The 25,889-nt window shown below is 36.8% G+C and overlaps 2 protein-coding genes across 2 annotated transcripts; both read left to right on the top strand.

The window, feature by feature from the left end:
• Positions 1–8,518: 8,518 nt before the first annotated feature.
• LOC122148792 (bromodomain-containing protein 2-like) lies at positions 8,519–24,126 on the top strand. Its single transcript, XM_042776328.1, is given in 13 exon segments — positions 8,519–10,630; positions 13,175–13,469; positions 13,611–13,748; positions 13,929–14,073; positions 14,562–14,761; positions 14,890–14,926; positions 14,929–15,353; positions 15,437–15,565; positions 16,167–16,388; positions 21,243–21,509; positions 21,595–21,919; positions 23,684–23,812; positions 23,989–24,126. Coding segments are annotated over 13 exon segments (2,469 nt in total). The 5' UTR covers positions 8,519–10,598; the 3' UTR covers positions 24,114–24,126.
• On the top strand, positions 18,792–19,981 carry LOC122148791 (bromodomain-containing protein 2-like). Its single transcript, XM_042776326.1, has 2 exons — positions 18,792–19,111; positions 19,282–19,981. Exons 1-2 carry the CDS (start codon positions 18,921–18,923, stop codon positions 19,403–19,405), a joined length of 315 nt encoding a protein of 104 aa, XP_042632260.1. The 5' UTR covers positions 18,792–18,920; the 3' UTR covers positions 19,406–19,981.
• Positions 24,127–25,889: the final 1,763 nt, after the last annotated feature.

The following is a 25,889-nucleotide window of genomic DNA, read 5'->3' on the forward strand; positions in this document are numbered from 1 at the left end:
CTGGTAAACCATTTGCATGTTTGGCTTGGTGCTTGGCTGTTCCTTACTCATGCCGTCATGCCCCACCCCTAATGCCAGCGGGACAGATATGACTAGATCTGCTCTCCATTTTATTAAAGCTGCACATGGTCTACCTGCCTCAAAATGATGGCCACTTTTAAACTATGCATAATATACCTTTGTGGTTTATAGACCTATGGTATCTGTTTTCATAGCCTATAAAAATGTGCTCCTATCGTGATGAATAGTGTTTTGGATTAAAATTTAATTGAGTTAACTAGTCCAATATATTCTTTAAGTAGATTTTGGTACCTAACAAACGTTCTTGTGAAAAGTTATACTGGAAAATGGAATCTATATCACTGTATTACATAAAAATTGCAAAAGTAGCAAAAGTAGCAATACCTATTTCACAAAATGGTGATGAAATGTGGTTTAGATTAAAAATTGCATTGAGTTAGAAGACCAATATATTGTTTGAGAAGATTTTCTGCAACAAAACTGTGAAATGTTATATTTTAAAAGGAATCTATATGACCTTATTGCATAAAAATCAAGCCAAAATGAAGGCTATCAACATTTCACAAATCAAAAATCTATTGCTATACACATCAGGAAGACAGAAAGACTCATTTGACAAACAGGAATACAGTAAAATTATTGAAAGGTTGGGTGTTTTTTGTTTTGTTTTTGAGGTTTTTTTTCTACGTTTTTGTGTGTAGCAACCAAAAAAAAACAAAGTGAGTGGCTATGATAAAGTTAAATGTTTGCACAATTTTTACATGCCGGTGAAGGTGCACAATTGTTTTTGTGAAATCAGATGACTTCTTTTATATGCCTAGGTTGCCAGTCCAGATCATTGGCCCCATTTTGTGACCCGAAATAAAAAGAAACCATCAAGCTCAAGTGATAGTGAAAAGGGTCTCATCACATACGAAACCTATTCTCTGCATATGCATATTCTTTTCTTCAACATCCTCAGGATGACAAAAACATTTTGCAGGTTTTAAATGCTTGTTTCTTTTAAGTCATTTTAAAACTATATCACCATTTTATATTTGTTGTCATACATCAACTTGGAATAATTTGCACTAAATATTCAGAATTCTGCTATATTTAAAGCTCATCTTTGGGTTAAGACATTGTCTTTTTGGAAAGTCCCTGTGTTTTGTTTTGGTAGTGCAGATCTGTTAGGCTTGCAGTCTGGTTATGCCTAGTCTCGTGGTGCATCCACGGTTGCAATGTTGTTTTATCACCACCTATCGGAAAATATACTCATGCCAAGAAATGATACTGTGATATTTTGGCATCCGTTAGAAGGTACTGCCTCAAAATGACTGCCATTACACTGCACCATGAATAATTGCTGCCGGAATAAATGGAGATTATATATCTTTTTGTGGTCCATGGACACATGTATTAAATTTGTAACTGCCTGAAATTTCAGAATACAAAATAAAAAGTGGAAGAGTGAGGGCAGCCATTTTCTCAAACAATGGGATATTATGAAATGCCTGACAAATTTTTAGGTACTTTTTTAGTTTTGCCCACACGTACAGACAAAAACGAAATAACAGACAACAGCCAACATAAATGAGACAATAGCTCACTCTAATAGAAGGGGACAGTTCACCCAAAAATGAAAATTGTCATCATTTACTCACCCTCAAGTTGTGCCGAACCTGTATGAGTTTTGTTGTAGCCATTAGCTTCCATAGTATTATTTTTTCCATACTATGGAAGTCAATGGCTACCGGAAACAGAATTCTTCAAAATATATTATTTTTATGTTCAACAAAAGAAAGACACTCATAGAGGTTTGGAACAATTTGAGGGTGATTAAATGATGACAGAGTTTTTCATTTTGGGGAGAACTATTAACCATTTAACACAACAGAGCATCAATTTAATTTCAGTGTGCCATACAAGAGCGTGTGTTTGAAGCAGCCATTTTTCTCTTGTGTCTCCTCAAGTCCAGACAAAGCAGAGTTTTCCCGCGCTTTTTTTTTTTTTTTTGGTTTGATTGTATAATCATGGCACCAGTGGCTGAATATCACATGCCAAGCATAATACACCCTGGAAAGTACCGAGCCGGCACTCTTTTACTTTCTTTTCTGCATTTGTTGGTGATGCCAAGCCAAAGCCAAGCTCACAGTCATGTGACTCTGTGATTGTGGAAGAGGGAAGAAACTGGACAGATAGACCATATGCAAACTAGCCGCTCCCTTGCAAATATACAAACTTTAAACTTTGTGCTTATTTTGAATCTAATAAATGAATATTCAGCTTTACTGCCACTAGATAAATGCATACTATAAGAAATAAGAAGTGATATTATGGATGGCATGACGGGGAAACTTGGGGAAATTCTCATAATTTTTAGCATGCCTATTTGAAAACAGGTTTGTACATAGATCTGAAAGAACGTGCTTCAGTGAGTCATCACAAATAGTTAATTCCCAAAACTTATCTGTGATAATGAAACTAAGCAAAACTCTGGGTTGGGCTTTTATGGTACTAACCAACTGACTAACCTACATTACAAAAAACAACCAAAACAATCAAACAAAAACAACTTCTGGATGGCTGAGCATGTAAACACTAATTTAAATAATAAATATGTATGCACTACATGTCTCATTCTGCTTTACCTTGACATAGGCTACATGTTCTTTACATGCTGTGTATTTTCACCAAAAACTAGTATGCACTATAAGCAAAACAGCTACAAATCAGCTTTCCTACTGAACATAATTTTATTATAACGGTATAAATAGGCAATAGGACTTGATATGTTGTTTCCTGAGCAGGCCACATGGCATTGTGTCAGTTAGGTTGGGTTAATGGACTGATAATCCCCTGAAGTCCCCAGAGGATTAATGGTTACATCAAAAGAAATGTGGTTAAACTCGGCGCTCATTCTAGATGAGTTTTTATTATTCTGGAAAGTCCCTAGAGATAATGTCTGTTTTGGTGGGTTGGCTGATAAACAGCTCCCCCAAGAGACTAATGAACAGATTTCACTCGATTCTGACCAGAGCTTCTACAGATAGGATAGGTGACTTCTTTTTGGACCACTTTCTTATGTGTTAATTTTTATGCAACTTAATCTAACTAGTGTTGTCAGAGATTATAATCATCCTTAAATTGTCTTTTATACATTAGCTAACACATGTGATATTCTAAACCTGTTCTTTCCTCGAGCACATGGCAAGTGTTTAGGATTCACGCGACCAATCAATAGAAATAAAACGAATGCAAATCTGCAGTCATCCTGGATTGTAATGCACAGACTTTGGCGCCCTCTTGTGAGCACTAATGAACTGCTTTCTCAACAAGACTCCATTCTATAGTGTTTTTCCTAGCAAAAACCTCATTGAAGAACAGTTATGTAATCTTCTGTATAAACAGTGAACTTGTAAAAATATTATTTATAGATTGTTGTGTTGTTACATCGGTGCTCAAACTGGCTTTGTCCTACAGGCTTCATCATACTCGTGGTTTGAGTGTGTGCTGGTTGTGGGTTATGCTCGTGTGTTAGGAGACGCTGTAAACATGCATTAATGTGGTTTTTTTGTTGATATGGTAACTCTGGGGGTGAGAGAATGTAGCAGTGGGTTTCTATATTGAAACATTCAGAGGTTTTTTTGATGTTTGTTTGTTCCTATAATAAATAAAAAGAAAAACAAGTAAATAGAGGAATAAAAAGTAAATATATATATACGTGTGTGGTGGATATCTATATATATCATATATATATCTATATATATTATATATACTTATATTACAGAAAACGATTCCCTAAAGGTTCATATCACTGAACTCATGGTTTTAACCAAGCTTTACACACACAAACACTCTCAGAAAAAAAGGTACAAAAGCTGTCACTGGGGCGGTACCTTTAAGGTACTAATATGTATCTTTAAGGTACCAAAAAGGACTCTTTAGGTACCGCTCCAGTGACAGGTTTTGTACCTGTTTTTGTGAGAGTGATTATAATTATACACACACACACACACACACACACACACACACACACACACACACACACTTCACTTCATGAGGATTTTACCGTTGATTTGAGCAAAACTAGCGTCATATCACATACACAGAACTGGTAAAGGTATTCACGGCAACCCAGGTAAAAATAAAAGTTCGAAATAAAAAAAATACAATATAAACAACACACCCCACACCAACAACAACAATAACTACTAAAAAAATGAAACAAACATTATTTTAAAGGAATAATCACACAACATTTCTTCCATGTTTTAATTTTAATAGTAAATCCCCTTTGTTTGGCAAAAAATAAAGTTTGCTTAATTTTCAATAATTAAATGATAAATGATTAAATTAATGTTTTATGCCTTCATTTGATAACCAGAAAAATGTAAATACACAACACAGAATTTCTGAGGGAAAAAAAATCATAAGGCTACTTTAAGAAAAAATCAGTTGAATAAGTCAAGTTGTGTTATGCATTCAAATAGTTAGACATGCTAAAACACAGAATTTGGTAACAATAAAAAAAAAAAAAAAATAATATGGTGAGAAAAAAAGAAAAAACACATAGGGCCCTAAACAACAAGTATTTTTTGTTAAACTTTTAATAAATTGATGTGAAAATGTATATACTATTAAAAAGGAGCTGAGAAAAATTAAATGCGAAAAAAAACTAATTTTTTTTATTAAAGTGGAAATCAGTTTACTAAATAATAAGCTTGACTGACTGCTACTTTAAAGGGATATTATTTGTGTTGTTTATTATTTATTTTTATGTATACTATATAATTTGTGCAATTACTTGAGTTTGTGGCAAAACCTTTTTCAGTGTTTACATGTTGTTTATACCTGCATAAAATGTATTAAAATAGATGTTTAATTTCATAAAGTATAATTTGATTTCAAAATGCACCTACATTTTAATTTTCCCTATATATTTCTTCATTGAGGATTTCTTTAAAAAAAGTTTTAAAAACTTGTCTCGTCTCGTTCTCGTGAACCCAGTCTCGTGTCTCGTCTCGTCTCATGGGATAAGTGTCTCATCACACCCCTAGTCTCAGGCGTCTTACATTACAGACATTGCAGTTTATTGCTCTGGTCACATTTGCAGTCCTCATGCCTCCCTGCAGCAGGACTATGACATGTTCACACAGGTGATCATCTTTCTTCTGGTGTTTTTCAGAAGGGTCTTTTCTACCATCCTAACTAAGTTTCTGTAACTGTGGATTAATTGCCTGCCACCTGTAAATAGAGATTGTTTAAAAGGCTGTTCCACAGGTGCATGTGCAATAATAGTTTGTGGTTCATTGAATAAGTATGAAAAATATTGTTTAAACCTTTTCCAAAAAAGATTTGGATTTTTACAAAATTATCTTTAAAATACAGTATCCTGAAAAAAAAGGATGTTTTCCAATATATACATTGATTGTATTATTATATTTATTTATTTATTATTTATTTATTTATGACAAACTAAATGGTAAAAAACAAAGTAGCTAAAAAAAATCAGAATGTCATAGTATATTTAAACAGTGTTATGTCCTTCAAAGTTGTATCTTATTAATATATTTTGTACTAGCACTATTATGTAAGCTACTATTTTGTATTTTGTTAATAATAATAATAATTATTATTATACACAGTAACTTTGATGTAAAGTCTCAAAAACTGTTTATCTCACTATGCTGCTGTAACATCACAACAAAACAAAAAACCAATGTGGAAAAGATGCTATTCTAGTCTATGGTTACAAACCAGCTCGAATTTTGAATTGTCTGGTTATTTCCATCATAACACTAGATGTCACTGTTGTACACAAAATAAAAACTCCTCCATACGCGCGCGCGCGCGCGCGCGCACACCACACACACACACACACAACACACATATTATATATATATATATAACAATGGTGGTGAGTTAAACGTTTCCAGTGAATTGCTGCTCATTTGCCTCCACCACTTTAGCTTTTGCCTTATGCAAAGGTGATTGAATAATGCTGATAACTGTTAACTTTGGTTGTCTCAGTGGTGATGCATTGTGTGTACTAGCTTGAACTGTTGCTGTGCCTTCCCTTTCTGAGTCACAGCAAAACAATCTGGAGGCATATTGAAACACTCATGCCATTGACACACTGAAAGGGACAGTATTCATGATAATGTCTCATATAAACACATCTGAGAAAGCAAAAATAAATGGACTAAAACTATTTATCTACATCTATCTGAAGACAGAAGACAGGTCAAAAGCAAACATTTATCTTTATGACATTTTAATAGAAAAATACTCAAATTGTCATTTATGTGAACCATAAACTGCTTAAAAAATGTATTACAAAAGATTTAGTGTAATAAATATATCAAATGCTCCTGTGCTTGTTGGGTTCATTTCAGTTTTATTTCCACACGTCACTCCAGAGGTAAACATGGTAATGCAACAATGGTTTTGCATAGAAACACTTCACACCTGTGCAGAGTAGAGCTATTGGGGTTCATTGTGTCTGGTTTCCTAGAAATAGAAATGAACATGGATGTGAGAATCACTGTTAATAGCGCCACAATTATACATTTTCACAGAAAAGTCTTTAAGACCTCAATGAATGGGCTTCTAGCAGTGCTTGCCGTACTCTCAGACATGCCTTGGAAAAGGCCAGACTGAAACTGATTCTTGAACGAACATTTTATTTGGAGAATAATTTTTTTTTTAAATATAGAATACTTTGCCTGACAACAATGTAACTCTGCTGCTTAAACCATCATTTAAATAGAAAAGATAAATTGATTACAAAAAATTCAAATTTTAAAGATATATTTACATTAAACCTTATGTAGCATGTACCATGATCAAAACTCTGCTGAAAAAACCTGTTGTACAAAATCTACCACATGGCTTCTGCCCTCTGATTGATTTATATTTTTTTTACTTCAAACCAAATGCGTTTAGTAAGTAAAAGGCCTTTCAATATAATACAAAAAAATACTTTCTGTGAAATCTTAAATTATTTTTATAAAGTAACTGTAGAAATAACATTTATATAAATATTTCCAGATGAACGTGTACTGGACTGAAGCACCTTAAATTATCAATGCATTATTTCTTGAAAAAAATCATTTAAATGTGACATTGTACATTTATTTGTTCACCTCTCCGTCATCATTGCATTATATGTTTTGCTCCCCACAATAAAAACTACAGAGCTTTTATCATAAAACTAAGCATTTAAATATCACCTTACTAACACATACTGACATTTATTTGCATCTTATGAAAGCAGTCTGTAATGTTATTTTAAGAATTTCATTGACTTACATTACAATCTATCATAACTTCATCTTACTTTTTGGCCATATTAATGATATTAATATATAACGTATATAATGGTATCACTATATTGCATATTTTTGCTCAGTTTGGGCCTCTGAATTTAGTTTTTTTTTCTTGTTCAAGTATGTGCTCCATATTGTCACTAATATTATACTATATGAGCCATAAAAGCTTGATGTATCAAATATGATACTCCAAAAAAAAACATTTTTACATGTTATTCTATTAATTTCTTTAAAGGTTCGATAAACTGTTCCATTAAAACACACACACACACACACACACATTAGGCTTTACAAAAATGCACAAGCATGTTAAAACATTGCAATGGAAAGCATATGAAGTACAGCAGTTAACTAGGATAAAAAATGGCCTTTTTTTTTCTTCTGTTTTGTTTTTGGAAAAAATTGCAAAAGATGCAATCCAATATAAACACCCCTCTTAAAAACCAACCATTCAGCATTGCACTGTAAACATACATGCTTTCCTTCAGTGCAGTGTCTATTGCCAAGAAAGTCCAGCTATAAGCAAAACGAAAGAGTGTGTGAGCGAGAGCCTCCATAGCAACCGTTTCCCTGCTGGCCAAGTTGCCTTGTGATGCTGAGTCAGACTGGGCTCGTGTCTGTGATCAGTGTGGGACACGGGAGACAGGCCAGGCTTCTGCTCGTCCAGTTTTCATGCTGCTCTCACAGATGTTGTTAGATGAAGGGCAACATATTCAATAACTGTCTGGCAATCTTCAAATGTAATGTTTTAAAAAGAAGTCTCCGGGAGAGATATGTTGCTAACTATCATATTCAAGAAGCACGGAAGAATTCACAAATATGTTTTTCTTATCAAAATATTTATTTTATTATTGAACGGCAGTTTCAAAATGCTAAAGTAGATTTAAAAATTTGTAAAAAGAAAAAAAAAGTTAAAAGTATAATTATCTGATTCTTCCAAAATAAATAATTAATTAATTCTCGGTTAAAAAAAAGCACACGTAATTATCATTATAAACTGGATAATGTACCCAGCAAAATCCCTTATATTATCCCTCTGCATCTGTGTAATCAAACTTATTTCCAATTTCAATGTAGCTGTATTTTGTAATCAGTAAAAATAAATAGTCCACTATACAAGTTTCCTCCTTTTAGCTCACGGGTTTTTTTTTTGGGAAGGAACTACACATGCGCAGAGGGGACTACATTCAAAGGGAGATGAACGCTATTGATTACAAGGATTTCTCCCGCTCCTAATAAACTTTTTTTTATTTTATTTTTTTGCCACGACTTTTACTAAACCGAATCAAGTATTCAGAGCATTTTGGAAAGGAATCGAACGGAATCGGATTATATGACCCAAGAAGATAATCTCGGAAAAAAACAATCAGGTTTAATATTTGCGACGGTTTGCGAGACACGTGATCGTCTTCATCCAATCACGGCGCGGCAACGACAGCCATGTCTTCTTTCTTTGTTCTGGATCTATCCACGCTGCTGACTAATTACACGTTTACATTTTATGTTTTTTTAGAAGATCGAGTCTTTAATCGGTGGGGGATGCTCTCGAATGCAAGTGTATCGTAAAAAGAAGACGCGTTTCGGAGAACTCCTGCTTTAAAACACCGGGTTAAGCCCCGCGAGCGGTTGAGCGGGTGATCACGTGACTCTCCCTGCCCCCACTTCGATCCGATGAAGGGGAAGAAGAAGAAGTCGGACATGTTTGAGGGAAATGTGTTGAATAAAGAAACGTGGCTGAAGACTAGAAGAAACGCGGGATTTTTCCGACAATGAGGAATTCGACACATTTTGTTTTTCATTTTTATTTTCAATTCACTTAATCTGGATAGAGGTATATATTAAGAGATTTAGATTTATTTTTAGAAAACAAAAAACATTGTTAATCATTAAATTAAACGCTTAATTTAAATAATTCATAGACAGCCACGAACAATTTGGCCAGATTAGTGTTGTATTTTGTTTTCCACAGTCGATGACATTGTTGAAAATCTGTAACCTTGGTGGTGGGGGATGGGCGGCAGTATAGTTAACTAAAAAATCCGTTGTGCTAAACTTTTAATTTAAAAATCGCTTTAAAATATAGGTTTTTATAACAGGTTAACGCGTTTAACATGGCTTTCGAACAGAAAATATTTTAATGCGTGTGTTTCAAGTTTTTTATAAAAAAAAATAATACGGTTGATGTGAAAACCTCGACAAGATTTGTTCGTTATTTTGGCCTTTATTATAACAGGCAGTAAATTTGAGCTGAATCAAATGCGTTTTAGGTGATTTTGGCTTTTATTGGTTATTACTCGATGTTGGCCTGAACGCAGAAGTCTAAATTTATGTAATTCTTACATTTAAGTAATCCCTGGTCAACTTTAGTTTGTTTTGCACTTGTTTTGTCTTTGTAATCATGTTTTAGCCGCTGTGTCGTCGTGTGAAGTTGCTGCGTCATTCAATGGAGGACACTCCTTGTAGGCCATGTTGGATCGACAGAGAAAAGGGCATCGCCTTTTTTTGTTTGCTTGTTTAAATACTGGTATGACTTTGCTACGTGTTATCTTACATTGCGGTTTTAATAATATATACCGTGCTCCTTTAGGCCTCGGGTTGGATTTTTCTGTTTTATTTTAAGGGTGTAGCCACATCACGATTGTGCCTTGAAACCTTTTATGTAATATTTTTGTTGTTTTCAGGCAGTCGATGAGGAGCGGGCTGTAAAGCGAGGTGAACAGTACGTGTATGTGCCGCATTTGTCAGTTACACGTGACTAATCGGGCGAGCCAATGGCGTATTTCCAACATGACCCGGATGATCGCGCCTTAGTTTCGCCCAGCCAATCAGCGAGGTCCGTTGACATAACGCAAAACTCTTGAGAAACGCAGCGTTTATGGAAATGTTACCTCATCTTTGAGTGTTTTTTAATTAGTCGTGAAAATGTTTTACTGAATGTTGTTTTTATAACTAAAGCGACGGCGTTGTTTAGACGAGTGTTTTTTATGCGAAATAATCTGGTTTAAAAACACAAATCGTGATGTGTGGGCGTGGCCTGTCTGACTGACAGGTAGAGCGGCCAGTAGAATTCGCGTAGGCGTGTACGTTTGGCGTCACATCAGCCAATGGCGCCGTCGATGGGTTTATAAAAAGTCGGGCGGAGCCTTAACCTCGCCATTTCATTGTATCTCCGAGCTGGAGGATAGAGGAAGTCAGAAAAACAAGGCCGCGAAACTCGGATATTCGAACGAAACCGGTTTATAGACAGAATCCGGATCCATCCCGATGGACACGGCCATTAGCCCGCCCTTTGACAGGTACCTATTGGAGAAAATGACACTGCACTTGTTCTGTGAACGAAAATGTTGGAATATTGTCCTTTTAATTCGGCATCTTTCGGAATTGTTTTATTTTAATCGCTTGCGTCCTGCGATAACATCGAGCGAGACGCTGGAGTGTTAAGACTGCATCGACTTTCGCTCTTTAAATGCAGGGATGCTGGAGACTTTCGTTTTTTACAGCGTCAGTACGCGACTAGTATTCAAGTTTCCAAAGTCTGGTTTTTAACGAGCAACTGCCCGCGTTTAGTGCGCAGGCGCGCGTTCGCTCCCAGAGCTATTTATTTAACGTTACTGATATTCTCTCGGTGTTCAAACCGTCACGTTTGAGCAATACAAACCTATTTTTCACATCTGAGACTTGTTTGATTTGCGGCTATTTGAATGGTTGGCTAGCGCTATCAGAGACCGGTATCTTTTGACTCGCCATATAGAGGTTGTCGACACTTTATTAGACATTTTATGTAGCGTTACATTTGTTTTGGGTGATTATTAAGACTCGAAAGTGTGTTGTGTATTATAAACTCACTGTTATGCATCGATCAGATCTTCCGCGAGTGTTAAATCGAGCATGTGATTGTGAATTTGATCGGTGGATTGTAATACAGACTGGCGTGATGAAACACGGTATTTCAGTACAATATAATTATATGTATAGCTATAGGTCATAAGGCGGCGACTTGGCCTACTGAAACTAATAAATAATGTGTAAGCGTTGGGTGTTTTATAAGTGGGTTTTGCTTTTGTTATTTTAATGTGGTTGTCTGGCTTGCTTTGTAGCTCGTGTGTTGAAAAGTTTTAGTCATTCTGAAACGCGTCTTGTGGCGCGCTTCCGTCTCGCACCACGTGGACAACATTTGTCAACATTTTCCACTTTTGTCACGCGTGGAAGTCCACAGCTGTGAGCTCCAGCCTCTTTGATCACATCACAGCATCTTTTTGTGGCGAGAGCCATTAATTTGTGAAATCTAACGGCACGCACAACACTGAATAAATTGTTTCGCTTTTGGTTGCTTAGCAACGCGAGTAACCATTAGTTAAAAGAGCGGAAGCCTGTCATCTGCCTCCCCCCCCCCCCCAACCAGCATGCATGCGGAATAATTGGACCTATTACTATTATTTTTTTCTTTCTTTTTTCTCTCTCCAGACATTGTTTGTATACTAACATTTTGTTTAACTGAAAATAAAAGTTTTAAATGTGAACTGTTTGTGATTTTTGCATCATTTAGCACTGTTTAGATGGCATATTTATCTAAGTTGTTTAGAAAACGTTTAATATGCTTTATCAACAAGATTTTAAGTCTAAAAATTTATCTTGAGAGAATGCGTGATGGATTTACAAAGGTCACGAAGTTTGTTTCTCTAGAAGCAGCCTGTCTGCGTGGTATTTTTCAGTTTGTTGATTGACTCAGTCCATACTGGGGCAGGTATGCAAACCTTCACTTACAGAAACTGGCCGGAAGGCACGAGCTCAACCTTCTGCAGAATGAGTGAACACCCGCCTCAAGTGTTTTGGAGTCTAGTTCTGTACTGAAGCTCCTGACACCAAGACGAATTTCTTGGCAATAAAGCTCTTTCTGATTCTGATTAAAATCATATTAAAATGACTATACAAATGTTGCACCATCATGCTATCCATCAATCGTAATATACACTGAGAATAAAACCCAAGAGGATGCACTTGTAATAAATTGGATGCTTCAAACTTATTCTCTTACATTTAGCTTCAGAAGGTAAGTCTTGGGGAGGAAATTAGATTCTTCATATTATCAGCTTATAAAATATGAAGTCTTTTATTTGTAACCTAAAATTACTAAGGGTAGTCAATTCTACATGAGCAATTTGAAGAAGTGTATAAAATCCATATAAATGCCCTGCATTTCTTTATACATAAGTTAAGAATGATTAAAAAAAAAAAAAGTAAAGTTATGATCCATTTTTGCAGCTATGTTATATCTGAGGTGTTTTATGTACATAAAATCAATTTAAAGAGAATACAGCAGGGAAATTAAACTGGGGCAATGCTCCTTTTCCCATTGAAGCTATGAAGAAAATAAGCCTTTTTTTATATTTACTAACCATTTAATAATAAAACATTAAGGTGAATCATTAGTGCAGTTAGTCCACTGGGCAGGAGTAATTGATTTGTGATTAAAAATATTTATTTTGAGGCCTGTGTTCTCATTGGCTAATTCCTCAGATAAACAAAAACATGACCTGATCTGGGTTATTAGGTCTGGCCCCGCCCCCCAGTTTCCAGTAGGATAATGGGCATCGGTTTGGCATGTGTCCTAGTGTAACTCACCCATGTCTGGACGGATAAACTGCTGAAGGGGCAGTTGGGTCTTCATGCTTGGTTCACATAAGAGTTTGAGTCATGAGTCAAATGTGATTATGTTTTCATATTTTGTGCATATTTTAGTCACAAAGTTGTTCATTGTTTTGTTTCTATTTATAATTATAATCTGTCTTTGATCTGTATTTTCTCTACATGACACACCCTCAACTTCCTGTTCTCCACAGCTCTTTGGGCGGGGGCGACGGCATGCAGGGGGTCACCATGATGGAGCAGACCATCTCCGCACCCGGCAAGCGCATCCGCAAGCCGTCGCTGCTGTTTGAAGGGTTTGAAGGACCTGCTCTGCCCCAGGTGCCTCAATCCGGACCCTCTCAACCCCCTGTGCGGGACCCCATCCGACAGGGCCGTATGACCAACCAACTGCAGTTCCTCCAGAAGGCTTTACAGAAGACGTTGTGGAGGCATCACTTCGCCTGGCCTTTCCATGAGCCGGTGGACGCTTTCAAGCTCAACCTTCCTGTAAGCTGGGTCTTGTTTCAGAATGGACTTTTTGAAGAAGCTGTTATTAGGCTCTGTTCAAATATGCCACAAATAATGGGTCTAAACTCAAGCGTGTGTTTTTCTGATGTAATAATGACTTCTATTTGTTAATTCATGCAGGATTATTACAAAATCATTAAACAGCCCATGGATATGGGGACTATCAAGAGAAGACTGGAAAACAATTATTACCGCAGTGCCAGTGAGTGCTTGCAGGATTTCAACACCATGTTTACCAACTGCTACATCTACAACAAGGTCAGTCAGTTCATTTATGTTCAGGTGAAGTGTTCTGTAAGCACTTAGCCTTGATTTTTCAGAGCTTGGATTTATTTTGTTGCTCAGGTCTTCTACCCAGGCTATTATGGAGCAATTACTCGCATCAGTAGTATCGTCTAGAGACTGCCATGTGATCTAAAAGTCATCTGTTTATTTCAGCCAACAGATGACATCGTCCTGATGGCTCAGTCTCTGGAGAAGGCTTTCCTGCAGAAGGTTGCACAGATGCCCCAAGAGGAGGAAGAGATTCCGGCACCTGTCCCGAAGGGCAAACAGAGCAAACCTAAAAAAGGCCACAAATCAAGTAAGAATGGGTTGAAAAACAGATGAACCTGAATAAAACTGATGAAGAGAGCAGTTGGATTTTCGTGGTCATGGTCTTGAAAGCTATCTGGAGATATTATATATATATATATATATATATATATATATATATATATATATATTATATATATATATATATATATATATATATTTCCCTGTACAAACAAGGTAAAAACATTAAATAACGATTTAACACAAAAATAAATATTAAATAAAATAAAATTTCTATGTAATTAAAATAGTGATTTCTAGACCTGAAACAATTCCAGAAATTAACAATATCCTACATTTTTGGGGTACAGTTTTTATACATTTAATTTAATTTAAAATAAAATATCTGTTACTCAGGAAATGTCCACAACTGAATTTCTATGACTTCTCAGGTATTGAAATCACAATTTCTTTTGTGATTTATATTTTGATATTTTTTCTGCCTTCATGCTTATGCACCCCCCCGCTCTCTTTTAGTCTCAGGTGGATTCACGACAGCTCATCAGGTCCCTGCTATATCTTCCGTGTCGCAGTTGGCCTACTCCCCTCCCACTCCAGACACCCCAGACTCGATCCTCTCCACCCCACTGCAGACGCTTATAACCAAGACTTTGCCTCCCACTTCACACAGCACCCCTGCGCTGATGGGCCTGCCCCCTACTCAACCGACTGCAAAGGTAAGACCACCTCTTTCCTGATCACATATATTTATGCAAATCAGTTCTGATATGCTACACAACCTAGTTGGAATACCAACAAGTTTGTTTGCTTAAGTGCGGTTTTTTTCACCATCCTGTTAATAGAAAAAAAGGGTGTCAAGCGCAAGGCAGACACAACCACCCCCACACCACAGGCATGCCGCTCACTTTGGGTGTCGGTGGCATGGGTCTCAGCATGGGTGGCGGTGACTCCCCGCTCACGCTCTCCACTTTGGGTGTTGACCCCAATCAGAGCCTGTCCCTTGGCCTGGGCATGAGCCTTGGCGGAGGCCTGGTTGGAGACAAAGTACCGGCAAGACGAGGTGGCAGTGGCAGGCCCATCAAACCACCACGGAAAGACTTGCCCGACTCCCAGAACCAACATCAGCCAGTGCGGCGCGGGAAGCTAAGCCAGCAGCTACGGTACTGCAGCACGATTCTCAAGGAGCTGCTGTCAAAGAAGCATGCGGCCTATGCCTGGCCCTTCTACAAACCAGTGGACGCTTCCTCACTGGGACTGCACGACTATCATGACATTATCAAGTATCCCATGGATCTAAGCACAATAAAGGTAAGTGTAAAGAGATGTATTACGATATAAAATGCCACCATGTGCACGATCAGATCTACATGTTTTTTCTCATGATCTTGCAGAGGAAAATGGATCATCGGGAGTACAGGGATGCATTGCAGTTTGCTGCTGACATCAGGCTAATGTTCTCAAACTGTTACAAGTACAATCCCCCAGATCACGATGTGGTGGCCATGGCCCGAAAATTACAGGTATGGGCACTTGCACTTAAGATTCTTTTTACTTTTCATAAAATTTTGCAGTTTCACATAAGCACAAATAAAGAGATTGACAAATCAAATATAGTTGTAGCAAATAGCACACGTGCCCTCGTGATGGAACACATTTAAGTTCATTTGAGCAGAATATCGCATTGGTGATTGCTGAACTCCAACTTATGTGTTTGTCAGTATTTTCAGACCGTCAGCACTGTTTTTTTTTATTTATTTTTTTTTATTTATTTACAAGGCAGAGAGAGCATGTGTATGGCTTCCAGATTGGGAAGATTAACTAAAACACTTTACCCTTTAAGGGAAATTAAACTCTTCGACATCTGGCAACCCCAAGCTTTTAAGTAAAAAAAAAAAATTTGTGGAAGATTGTTACCAATGCAAGATAACAGAAATGTCAAAAAAAAAAAAAAAAAAAAAAACCCTTTTCAGGATAAATAACTAGATGATTATGCTTAGTTAATCGAGAGAACCAGAACTGATGATCATGACTGAAATACGATTAATAATGCAGCCCTACTTGCACTTGCACATTAAAAGCTTGCCTAAAATTGGATGTTAGAAAAAATTTCTTCTATTTCAGGATGTCTTTGAGTTCCGCTTCGCCAAGATGCCAGATGAACCCTTGGACTCCCTCCCACCTGCGTCCCTAAGCGGCGGCCTGGGCGGTCACTCCTCCTCTTCCTCCTCCTCTTCCTCCTCGTCGTCAGAGAGTGACGTGAGCAGCGAGAGTGAGAGCGAGAGCAGCCCGAGCTCTGACAGTGAGGAGGAGAGAGCGCATCGCCTGGCCCAGCTTCAGGAACAGGTGTGTACACAGGTAGCGACTGAACTTTACCAACAAAGTCCGCTAAACCGGCACTGACAGATTTGGCGTAGTTGTACATTACTGAGAGCTGCAGTGACTGTGAGTTTAGAAAGAACACAGTGACACTCACTCACTCACTCACTCGCTTGTCTGCAGTTGAGGGCGGTGCACGAGCAGCTGGCCGCGCTGTCCTCTACACCCATCATCAAGCCCAAGAAGAAGAAAGAGAGAAAGAAAACAAGAAAAAAAGAAGAAGCCGGAGAAACACAAGCGGGCCAGGAGTATGATGGAGGATGATATACTCATCCGGCCGCCCAAAACACCAAAACTCTCCAAGACACCAAAGAGCAGGAGCAACAGCAAAGCGGCGACATCCACTCAAGGCAAGAAGGGCTCCAATAAGAAGAGCAGCAAGAGCAAGTACGCCTCACTCACTCATTTACTGCATGCCTAATTAATCTGAACCTGAAAATCAACAAAACATCAACTTATCTTTTTTCTTTCCCTAGATCCTCAAAGAAATCTCAAGCCCCCTCCTTTAACCCTCCACACATGAGCCAGGGCGGTCTTACGCCACACTATGACTCTGAGGAAGAGGAGGAGAGACCAGCCCCATGAGCTACGATGAGAAGCGGCAGCTCAGCCTGGACATCAACAGACTGCCGGGAGAGAAACTGGGCCGCGTCGTTCACATCATCCAATCACGAGAGCCCTCGCTGCGTGACACCAACCCCGAGGAGATCGAGATCGACTTTGAGACGCTCAAACCATCCACACTGCGTGAGCTGGAGCACTACGTCATGATGTGCTTACGCAAGAAACCACGGAAACCTAGCGGTAAGAGCATTTCGATTCAGATGGATTCAAACTAGGGCTGTCCATTTAACCTAATTAATAAATTAATTTAATTTATTAATTATTCATTTATTTAATTAACATTACTTATTCATTGTTGTATTAATTAAATTATTTATTTAATTAATAAATCATTTATATATATTATTATTTTGTGTGATTTAATTATAGAAGAAATCCCGTATTAAAATGTTAAAATCAGTTGGTTGACTGAAAGACTGAATTGCTGTGACCTGCTAGTGGTTTTAGTTTCATTTTGAGAGTATTAAATCATTTTCTGTTTTTTAAAATAATTTCATATTTCAGTATTCTTTTTTTTTTCTTTTTTTTTTTTTTTTAACATGAATATCAATTTATTAACATTATGCAATTCTGAAACAGTTTTTAGTTTTTCTTAATTTACTTATGTCTGTTGAATGCTTTTCTCATCTAAAAACGAAAATGACTTTATATGAGTGGTTTCTCAGCCAAAATGTGTTTGTGATTCAGTGTTTCCCACGGACTTGCACTCTATGTGTGGCGGCACTTCCCCCGGGGGAATATAGGCTATATATATATAAAACAGCAAAGTGTGGGGGGTCGCCACAAATAAATCAATGTATGGGAAACACTGTGATTAATTAGATTTATTATTTGGCACATCATGTTGTTAAAAATAATAATAAAAAAACCTTTATAGCTTGACAGGCCTAATTAAAACCCTTTTTATATTTATGCCATTGATTTGCTAAAATGATATGCGCTTCCCTGGAGAAAGGAAGGCTTGTTCTTGAGCAGCTGATGGGAATCTGATACTAGACATTAACCCATCATGCATTGTGCAGCCCCACCTTTCCTGGTTTTATTCAGCACACTTTACAGGTAGACAGCAGTCTGCTATGAACAAACACAACGCTGTTCTTTCATTCCTCCACTGATGTAGACGTCAGAAAGAGTCATGTATTAATATAGGTGCAAGGTTAAATAATTACATGAAAAAATAAAAATACACTACTGTTCAAAAATATGGGGTTGGCAAGATTTTTTAAAAATGTTTTTGAAAGAAGTCTCTCCAAGGCTGAATTTATTTGATCTAAAATACAGTAAAAACAGAAACAACATTGTTGCAATTTAAAATAACCCTTCTCTATTTTAATATGTTGTAAATTGTAACTTATTCATTTGTATCTTTGATTTAACGTTTAAGCTACTGGTGCAGATTATGACACATAACATGCATCTTATTAGGGCTGCACGATTATTGCAAAAATCATAATTGTCGATTATTTCCTTGAAATTATTTATTAATTACAATTATCACAGTTTACATAGAATGACGTTTATGTTTGATGCAACTACATGCCGTATTTTTATATGAAAATAAACAAGCTGAAAACACTCTAACAGAAAAACCTTAAGTATTAAGCCTTAAATGTCAAATATGCATTGGATTGGTTTCTTCTTTAAATTATAAAAAAAAGTACAAATATGAATGGTATTATAATGTTATACTGAAACTAAAACAATGGAAAAACCCCTTAAGATAACATGTAGAAAGAAACAAACATATCTTAAGCATGCAGAATAACTTAAGTGGACTTTGAACGATTAATTGCCGCTTTGAATGATTACGTAATTGTGGCATCCATAATTGTAATCCCGATTAGAAATTCGATTAATTGTGCAGCCCTACATCTTATGATATGCTGTAAAGACTTCAGTGGTTGTATGGGAAATTTGACTCCTTGTGTTTTCCAGTGGCACTCAAAGGCACTGCAGGGAAAATCCCGTGAGGAACTGGCTCTGGAGAAGAAGAGAGAGCTGGAGAGACGACTGGCAGGACGTCAGCGGCCAGCTCAACTCCGTCAAGAAACCACAGAAAACCAAAGGTAGGGACCGAGATGCTTCTAGATCATCAGTGCTCCTTCAGAATCAGGTTAATCGAGATTTACCTGATTTAACACCCCTCTCTCTCTCTCTCTCTCTCTCTCTCTCTCTCTCTCTTCTCTCTCTCTCTCTCCTCTCTCTCTCTCTCTCTCTCTCTCTCTCTCTCTCACAGTGGAGAAGCCCACTGGGTGGAGCCTCATGCCGCAGCGTCTCGTCTCAGTGCCAGCAGCTCCAGCTCAGACTCCTCTTCCTCATCATCCTCTTCCTCCTCCTCTGACACCAGTGACTCAGACTGAGCGGATCGAAAGAACGGACATCAGTTAAAACATGCACTCCATCCCAGGATAGGACAGAGTTTTTCTGCTCTTAATAACAGAAGATGTTTAAGGAAGAGCAGTGTTTCTCTTTAGATGTATAGAAACAGGTCAGAGAGAATTCTGGGAAATGTTGGACGGAGAAGGAACTAATGGAAAAGCAGACCAGGGCATCGTTGTCTAGTTTGGGACTCATTTCTGTTAGTCTATCCTTCTTTACTTTGTGTATATACATGTACAAAGATATATAAATATCTATTTTTCTTTTATAAAGAAGAATTTTAAGTGATTCCCTGGTAGGGAAGAATACAAAAATCTGACTTTTTCTTTTTTTGTCAATCTTTTTTTTTTTTTCTTTTTCTCCCTCTTCGTTTGACCTAATTAAGTAGTTTGTCTTAAAGAAAAAAAAAACAAAAGGCTTGGAGTGGAAACTGCTGTCACTTTTGTTTGCATGAGTGAGTGTGTGATTGAATCCCGTGGTGTTCCCATTTACACACTTTGCACATACGTGGATGTGTTGCCGCTTGGTTGTGCATTTGAATAAAAAACAAAAACAAAGCTCCATCTATTTAAATGGCATCTGTACACCTAGAAGTTATGAGAACAGGGACTTACGTCACTCGTCTCTGTCTGATGGGTGACTTGTTGGCGTCTTAAAACTTGAATCTGATCACCTCTCCATCCAGCCTGCTTTACTTCACACGGTCATATGAATGCTTCAAATCTCCGTTGTTTTATATACAAACATGCAGAATTTTGCTCTTTGAATTCAGCTGGGCCACCTGATGAGTAATAGATATGTATGCATAAATTATTTTTATGCTGATGTGGTTTCAGTCATGATTTTCTAGAGCGGAACAGAGTCTTAGATACACTATGAGAGGTGCACAGCTGCTTAATAGCTGTTGATATGAATACTGTTTGTAAATCTTGTTTTTTTTGTTTATTAGTGTAGTTTTGTTTTTGGTTTTGGTTTTTTTATTATTCACCCAAAGAATTAATGCATAATTTGGTTGTTTTAAACAAAAATGACACTTGTATTCAGAAATGAAATGCTTGGAAATATAGTTTCAGTTTCATAGCACACATGCTGTTTACATGACAATAGCAACGATGAAATTTGACTTTTGTATTTTTTTTTTTTCTTCCAAAATGTTGTACATATGTAACAGTTTCATGACCTCGCAGCTTGCATCTGTCAATATGACCTGATTTCTGCTTCCTGCATTATTTTTTCTTTTTTTTTATATACACTTCAGCTCTATTCTTTAGTCTCGTGGCTGGTTTTTTTCCACAGCTCTATATGTTTTTTAAGAAGACAACAACAGCAAAACATTATAACAAAATGAAACCTCAAGCTATAAGCATCATCTCAACAGATGCTTCATGCGAATCATTATTCTCATCTGAAAAATGTCATGTTAATAAAGAGGGTGAGATGTCTTTAAAACAAAAACTTGCGGCTCAGTGTATTTTCTTCAGGTGCATGTTATATCATTAGATTTCTATGATTTTCAGGGAATATATATTGCATCTAGGGATATTGATCAGTTCATCAAAACTTGATATACTACTTGAAACACACACATATATATATATATATATATATATATATATATATGTGTGTTTCATTTCAGCTAGTTGCCAAATTTTCATTTTGTTTAACTTGTACTAAATACTTGACATTAATAAAACTATATGACCATTAAAAAAAATTATAATAAAAAAACGGCAAGATGGTAAAAATAAGCTGCAGTGACTGTGAGTTTAGAAAGAACACCAGTGACACACACTCACTCACTCACTCGCTTGTCTGCAGTTGAGGGCGGTGCACGAGCAGCTGGCCGCGCTGTCCTCTACACCCATCATCAAGCCCAAGAAGAAGAAAGAGAAGAAAGACAAGAAGAAAAAGAAGAAGCCTGAGAAACACAAGCGGGCCAGGAGCATGATGGAGGATGATGTACTCATCCGGCCGCCCAAAACACCAAAACTCTCCAAGACACCAAAGAGCAGGAGCAACAGCAAAGCGGCGACATCCACTCAAGGCAAGAAGGGCTCCAATAAGAAGAGCAGCAAGAGCAAGTACGCCTCACTCACTCATTTACTGCATGCCTAATTAATCTGAACCTGAAAATCAACAAAACATCAATTTATCTTTTTTCTTTCCCTAGACCTCAAAGAAATCTCAAGCCCCCTCCTTTAACCCTCCACACATGAGCCAGGGCGGTCTTACGCCACACTATGACTCTGAGGAAGAGGAGGAGACCAGCCCGATGAGCTACGATGAGAAGCGGCAGCTCAGTCTGGACATCAACAGACTGCCGGGAGAGAAACTGGGCCGCGTCGTTCACATCATCCAATCACGAGAGCCCTCGCTGCGTGACACCAACCCCGAGGAGATCGAGATCGACTTTGAGACGCTCAAACCATCCACACTGCGTGAGCTGGAGCACTACGTCATGATGTGCTTACGCAAGAAACCACGGAAACCTAGCGGGTAAGAGCATTTCGATTCAGATGGATTCAAACTAGGGCTGTCCATTTAACCTAAATTAATAAATAATTTAATTTATTAATTATTCATTTATTTAATTAACATTACTTATTCATTGTTGTATTAATTAAATTATTTATTTAATTAATAAATCATTTATATATATTATTATTTTGTGTGATTTAATTATAGAAGAAATCCCGTATTAAAATGTTAAAATCAGTTGGTTTGACTGAAAGACTGAATTGCTGTGGACCTGCTAGTGGTTTTAGTTTCATTTTGAGAGTATTAAATCATTTTCTGTTTTTTAAAATAATTTCATATTTCAGTATTCTTTTTTTTTCTTTTTTTTTTTTTTTAACATGAATATCAATTTATTAACATTATGCAATTCTGAAACAGTTTTTAGTTTTTTCTATTTACTTATGTCTGTTGAATGCTTTTCTCATCTAAAACGAAAATGACTTTATATGAGTGGTTTCTCAGCCAAAATGTGTTTGTGATTCAGTGTTTTTCCCACAGACTTACACACTATGTGTGGCGGCACTTCCCCCAGGGGGAAATATAGACTATATATAAATAAAACAGCAAAGTGTGGGGGGTCGCCACAAATAAATCAATGTATGGGAAACACTGTGATTAATTAGATTTATTATTTGGCACATCATGTTGTTAATAAAAATAATAATAAAAAACCTTTATAGCTTGACAGGCCTAATTAAAACCCTTTTTATATTTATGCCATTGATTTGCCTAAAATGATATGCGCTTCCCTGGAGAAAGGAAGGCTTGTTCTTGAGCAGCTGATGGGAATCTGATACTAGACATTAACCCATCATGCATTGTGCAGCCCCACCTTTCCTGGTTTTATTCAGCACACTTTACAGGTAGACAGCAGTCTGCTATGAACAAACACAACGCTGTTCTTTCATTCCTCCACTGATGTAGACGTCAGAAAGAGTCATGTATTAATATAGGTGCAAGGTTAAATAATTACATGAAAAAATAAAAATACACTACTGTTCAAAAATATTTTTTTTTAAATATTTTTAAATAAATTCTCTTCTGCTTCTGCTGCCAAGGCTGAATTTATGTGATCTAAAATACAGTAAAAACAGAAACAAAATTGTTGCAATTTAAAATAACCCTTCTCTATTTTAATATGTTGTAAATTGTAACTTATTCATTGTATCTTTGATTTAACGTTTAAGCTACTGGTGCAGATTATGACACATAACATGCATCTTATTAGGGCTGCACGATTATTGCAAAAATCATAATTGTCGATTATTTCTTGAAATTATTTATTAATTACAATTATCACAAGTTTACATAGAATGACGTTTATGTTTGATGCAACTACATGCCGTCTTTTTATATGAAATAAACAAGCTGAAAACACTCTAACAGAAAAACCTTAAGTATTAAGCCTTAAATGTCAAATATGCATTGGATTGGGTTTTTCTTCTTTAAATTATAAAAAAAGTACAAATATGAATGGTATTATAATGTTTATACTGAAACTAAAAACAATGGAAAAACCCCCTTAAGATAACATGTAGAAAGAAACAAACATATCTTAAGCATGCAGAATAACTTAAGTGGACTTTGAACGATTAATTGCCGCTTTGAATGATTACGTAATTGTGGCATCCATAATTGTAATCCCAATTAGAAATGTGATTAATTGTGCAGCCCTACATCTTATGATATGCTGTAAAGACTTTAGTGGTTGTATGGGAAATTTGACTCCTTGTGTTTTCCAGTGGCAGTCAAAGGCACTGCAGGGAAATCCCGTGAGGAACTGGCTCTGGAGAAGAAGAGAGAGCTGGAGAGACGACTGCAGGACGTCAGCGGCCAGCTCAACTCCGTCAAGAAACCACAGAAAACCAAAGGTAGGGACCGAGATGCTTCTAGATCATCAGTGCTCCTTCAGAATCAGGTTAATCGAGATTTACCTGATTTAACACCCCTCTCTCTCTCTCTCTCTCTCTCTCTCTCTCTCTCTCTCTCTCTCTCTCTCTCTCTCTCTCTCTCTCTCTCTCTCTCTCTCTCTCTCTCTCTCTCTCAGTGGAGAAGCCCACTGGGGTGGAGCCTCATGCCGCAGCGTCTCGTCTCAGTGCCAGCAGCTCCAGCTCAGACTCCTCTTCCTCATCATCCTCTTCCTCCTCCTCTGACACCAGTGACTCAGACTGAGCGGACAATCGAAAATTTTCCCCATATTGAACGGACATCAGTTAAAACATGCACTCCATCCAGGATAGGACAGAGTTTCTGCTCTTAATACACAGAAAGATGTTTAAGGAAGAGCAGTGTTTCTCTTTAGATGTATAGAAACAGGTCAGAGAGAATTCTGGGAAATGTTGGACGGAGAAGGACTAATGGAAAAAAAGCAGACCAGGGCAATCGTTGTCTAGTTTGGGACTCATTTCTGTTAGTCTATCCTTCTTTACTTTGTGTATATACATGTACAAAGATATATAAATATCTATTTTTCTTTTATAAAGAAGAATTTTAAGTGATTCCCTGGTAGGGAAGAATACAAAAATCTGACTTTTTCTTTTGTCAATCTTTTTTTTTTTTCTTTTTCTCCCTCTTCGTTTGACCTAATTAAGTAGTTTGTCTTAAAGAAAAAAAAACAAAAGGCTTGGAGTGGAAACTGCTGTCACTTTTGTTTGCATGAGTGAGTGTGTGATTGAATCCGTGGTGTTCCCATTTACACACTTTGCACATACGTGGATGTGTTTGCCGCTTGGTTGTGCATTTGAATAAAAAACAAAAACAAAGCCCATCTATTTAAATGGCATCTGTACACCTAGAAGTTTATGAGAACAGGGACTTACGTCCACTCGTCTCTGTCTGATGGGTGACTTGTTGGCGTCTTAAAACTTGAATCTGATCACCTCTCCATCCAGCCTGCTTTACTTCACACGGTCATATGAATGCTTCAAATCTCCGTTGTTTTATATACAAACATGCAGAATTTTGCTCTTTGAATTCAGCTGGGCCACATGATGAGTAATAGATATGTATGCATAAATTATTTTTATGCTGATGTGGTTTCAGTCATGATTTCTAGAGCGGAACAGAGTCTTAGATACACTATGAGAGGTGCACAGCTGCTTAATAGCTGTTGATATGAATACTGTTTGTAAATCTTGTCTTTTTTGTTATTAGTGTAGTTTTGTTTTGGTTTTGGTTTTTTTATTATTCACCCAAAGAATTAATGCATAATTGGTGGTTTTAACAAAATGACACTTGTATTCAGAAATGAAATGCTTGGAAATATAGTTTCAGTTTCATAGCACACATGCTGTTACATGACAATAGCAACGATGAAATTTGACTTTTGTATTTTTTTTTTTTTCTTCCAAAATGTTGTACATATGTAACAGTTTCATGACCTCGCAGCTTGCATCTGTCAATATGACCTGATTTCTGCTTCCTGCATTATTTTTTCTTTTTTTTTATATACACTTCAGCTCTATTCTTTAGTCTCGTGGCTGGTTTTTTTCCCACAGCTCTATATGTTTTTTAAGAAGACAACAACAGCAAAACATTATAACAAAATGAAACCTCAAGCTGTAAGCATCATCTCAAACAGATGCTTCATGCGACCATTATTCTCATCTGAAAAATGTCATGTTAATAAAGAGGGTGAGATGTCTTTAAAACAAAAACTTGCGGCTCAGTGTATTTCTTCAGGTGCATGTTATATCATTAGATTTCTATGATTTTCAGGGAATATATATTGCATCTAGGGATATGATAGTTCATCAAAACTTGATATACTACTTGAAACACACACATATATATATATATATATATATATATATATATGTGTGTGTTTCATTTCAGCTAGTTGCCAAATTTTCATTTTGTTTAACTTGTACTAAATACTTTGACATTAATAAAACTATAGACATTAAAAAATTATAATAAAAACGGCAAGATGGTAAAAATACTAAACAA

This window comes from Cyprinus carpio, chromosome A19, assembly GCF_018340385.1.
Source record: "Cyprinus carpio isolate SPL01 chromosome A19, ASM1834038v1, whole genome shotgun sequence".
Classification (NCBI taxonomy): domain Eukaryota; kingdom Metazoa; phylum Chordata; class Actinopteri; order Cypriniformes; family Cyprinidae; genus Cyprinus; species Cyprinus carpio.

Coding starts and splice junctions, on each gene's coding strand:
- LOC122148791 (XM_042776326.1), top strand. CDS start 18,921: ATGATATGCTGTAAAGACTTCAGTGGTTGTATGGGAAATTTGACTCCT. Junction 19,112..19,281: donor GAAACCACAGAAAACCAAAG/GTAGGGACCGAG, acceptor TCTCTCTCACAG/TGGAGAAGCCCACTGGGTGG.